The 2,858-nt window shown below is 40.4% G+C and overlaps 1 protein-coding gene across 1 annotated transcript; it reads right to left on the bottom strand.

The window, feature by feature from the left end:
* Positions 1-170: 170 nt before the first annotated feature.
* RPP38 (ribonuclease P/MRP subunit p38) lies at positions 171-2,793 on the bottom strand. Its single transcript, XM_026067675.1, has 2 exons — positions 2,747-2,793; positions 171-1,229 (listed from the first exon to the last, which is right to left on the bottom strand). Exon 2 carries the CDS (start codon positions 1,196-1,198, stop codon positions 347-349), a length of 852 nt encoding a protein of 283 aa, XP_025923460.1. The 5' UTR covers positions 1,199-1,229; positions 2,747-2,793; the 3' UTR covers positions 171-346.
* Positions 2,794-2,858: the final 65 nt, after the last annotated feature.

The raw sequence follows: 2,858 nt of genomic DNA on the forward strand, positions 1-2,858 counted from the left end.
TTCCTGTTCAAAGTGTGTTCATCTATATAAAAATATAAAGTTTGCTTAATGCTTTGCACTAATTTCAAGGATGTACCTACTATAGTATCTTGTATTACCTCAGGATGTTCATTTAGTGATTTTTATCCAAATGCAAGTGAACTATTTAGCCCTAGATACGGACACACAGATGTTTCAGCAGTATTCTTTAATATAAAAGCAGAAAGAACCTCAACTGAATGCAACATAGCTGACTTCAACTTACACTGAAGTGCTTCACACTGTAAAGCCTTACAACATAGTTCAGAATTCGATATTGAGTGAACAAATAAAATCARTTTAACAGGAAGAGCTGAACTAAAGTCAATTATGTTGAGAGAGGTTTTCTCTTTTTGCAAGGTGGTTTCCTTATCTTATTTGGATTTGGAACAAGCTTCTTGATTTTCAAAGGCTGCAAAACTACATTTGAAAAACCAAGCTGATTGCTTTCATTACGCTTCCGCTTCTGGCTTGTAAGCTCTTCCCCCAGTGTTTCTGCAAGCTGCTCAGGATCTTGAATTTCTGAAGAATCTGAATGTGCATCTGCCACAGACTGTTCAGTTCCATACTGAATCCATGGCACTTCCAAAGCAGGTATCTTTGGAATTATTGCTTCTACTACCTCAGTGAATTTATCAGACTGCCTTTTAAAGCCTAGTGCTAAAACAGAGGTTAAGCCAARAAGTGGTGCAATTGTTTCACTGAGACGGGGAACCTGGCCTGCTGGTGTTGCTCGACTTGCACTCAGATGAATAAAATGTGATGTGATTATGTCAGGTTTTGCAGACTTACACACCAGCAAGAGAATAAGTTCATTTTTTTCCAAAGCTTTTGTAACTTCATTAATTCCAATGGCAAGCTGCCTTCTGATATTTAAGTCAGTCCATCCTGGTTCTTGTCGCTTGCCTTCTGTTTCCTTTTCTTTAGGGAGTTCGCTGTTGGTAATATCACACTTTCTTTCCAGTTGTTTTTTTGTAACGGAACGTCTTTTCTTTCTTGGAGTCTCAATCTTTTTAAGTCCAATATGTTTAATCCTTTCTTCTAAAGTCTGTAGTATAAAATGCATATCATCTCCATCTATGGTTTTCCACTGAATAACATAGGGATCATCTAAACATGTTTTTACATTAATTTTCTTTGCTTTACGGAGCGATGCAGTCCCACGCTGAATTACAGGCATCCTGACGTTCTTTTGTGTTTTGCCACCTTAGCTGTGAAGGGAAGAAAGAGGTAAACAGTAGTTCAAATACTATAATGTTTGCTGTGGACATCATTATCAGAAGTTTCTGCTGGGGGCCCAGCAGAGAAACCTCAGATCTCAAAGTGATTCTAACAACTATCACCCTCTTCACATTAGCTCAGTGCTAATCCTTAAAAAGAAATCTTGCACAATGCACAGAGTATCAGTCTTCCCAAGTTACATACTGTGCTGCCTTTTTATTTATTTTTTAATTAATAGAGTAGACTCGAGAGCAAGGCATCACTGATGTCCAGAGACCCTTCTGAAGCTGAACAAAAGCAAAAGGTTGTACAGGTAAAAATAAAAATGAAAAAAATGAGATGAAGGAGCTGCTTAGTTTTCAATGTTGCATATCTGCATTTTAGAATTATTTTCCTATGACCCCATATGAAAAAAAATGCAGAATCAAAATATGAACAAGCTCCAGGTTCCTGAATTTAACCTTTTTTAAAAAACTTTACTTAATTTGCCTTTTCATTCTTCACTCCACGTCTTAATTATTTTTAAGATTTGTCTGCATTTAGAAGATGTGATAGAAGTTTGCAGACTCTATTAACTCCTATGTTTTCAGTGAAGAAAGGCAATTCTTTGCAGGCCTCCAGAAAGTTCAGAAGAGACCTTTTATTCTTGCATCATCTAGACCATGCCTATAGGGATGAGAAAAATGAAACTGGAGCACAAGAAAGGATAATTGTTCTAGCTCTGATCTGTCTAGTCCAGAGTACCAGTGAAGACACGATGGCAGGCCTGAGCGCAGGCCTGGTTAGCTCAGTAAGGCCCCGTACTCCTGCTTGGGTTACTCTTCACTCACTATCTCCCTGCTAAACTAGTGTATTTTTATTGTTGCACAGCCAAGCTGTGAATAAGAAGAGTTTAGGTTTCAAATTAAGGAGAATCAGCACATGACTCTCTCCTTGGGTTTCCTAATTACCCAAGCGGAAATCTTGACAGCATTTATGTACATCTCTTGAGTGATGGCATCTAGGCATCTACAAAATACCATTTCATTGGTCATATCAGTTCTCTATGTACTGATAGCAACCTWGCTTGATTAAAATTTATGGAGCTATTGGCCATGAAGCTGTTGAGTCCCTTTTGCTTACCTTCAGCGTGGAAACAGCTGAAGCATGGAAATGACCACTAGAAATCTCACGTGTGTGTCATGGACAGAGTTAAGATGAGAAATGGAAGCTTATGATAGGGAGGTTAAAAGAAAAAACAACGAGTTCTGTTTGGATTATCTCTTTTACAGACTTTGACCAACCACCTTTTACAGTGGGTAGAGAGCAGAGGCAGCAACAGACTTGGATATGCAAAAAGAGAAAAACGTAAGAGAGCCTGCAGCAGAGGACCGCATTTCTCTTTTTCAGATGGGCACTGCTGAGGAAAACTCAAAGTATGGTTTCCTGAGGAAGTGAAGCAACGAGGCGAAAAGAACAGTTAAATTACTCTGAGTTTCCAGACCCCCTCGCTTCCCGCGTGAAATACCGAGTACCGCAACGTCCGCTTCCAGCGCCGCGCTCCCCGCAGCCCTGGGGCCGCTGCCGGCGCGAGGCCCAGGGATCGCGACACGGGCCGCCTCGGTGCTCTGCGGCGCGGC

Source organism: Apteryx rowi, unplaced genomic scaffold (assembly GCF_003343035.1).
Source record: "Apteryx rowi isolate R43461 unplaced genomic scaffold, aptRow1 scaffold_260, whole genome shotgun sequence".
NCBI classification, from domain to species: domain Eukaryota; kingdom Metazoa; phylum Chordata; class Aves; order Apterygiformes; family Apterygidae; genus Apteryx; species Apteryx rowi.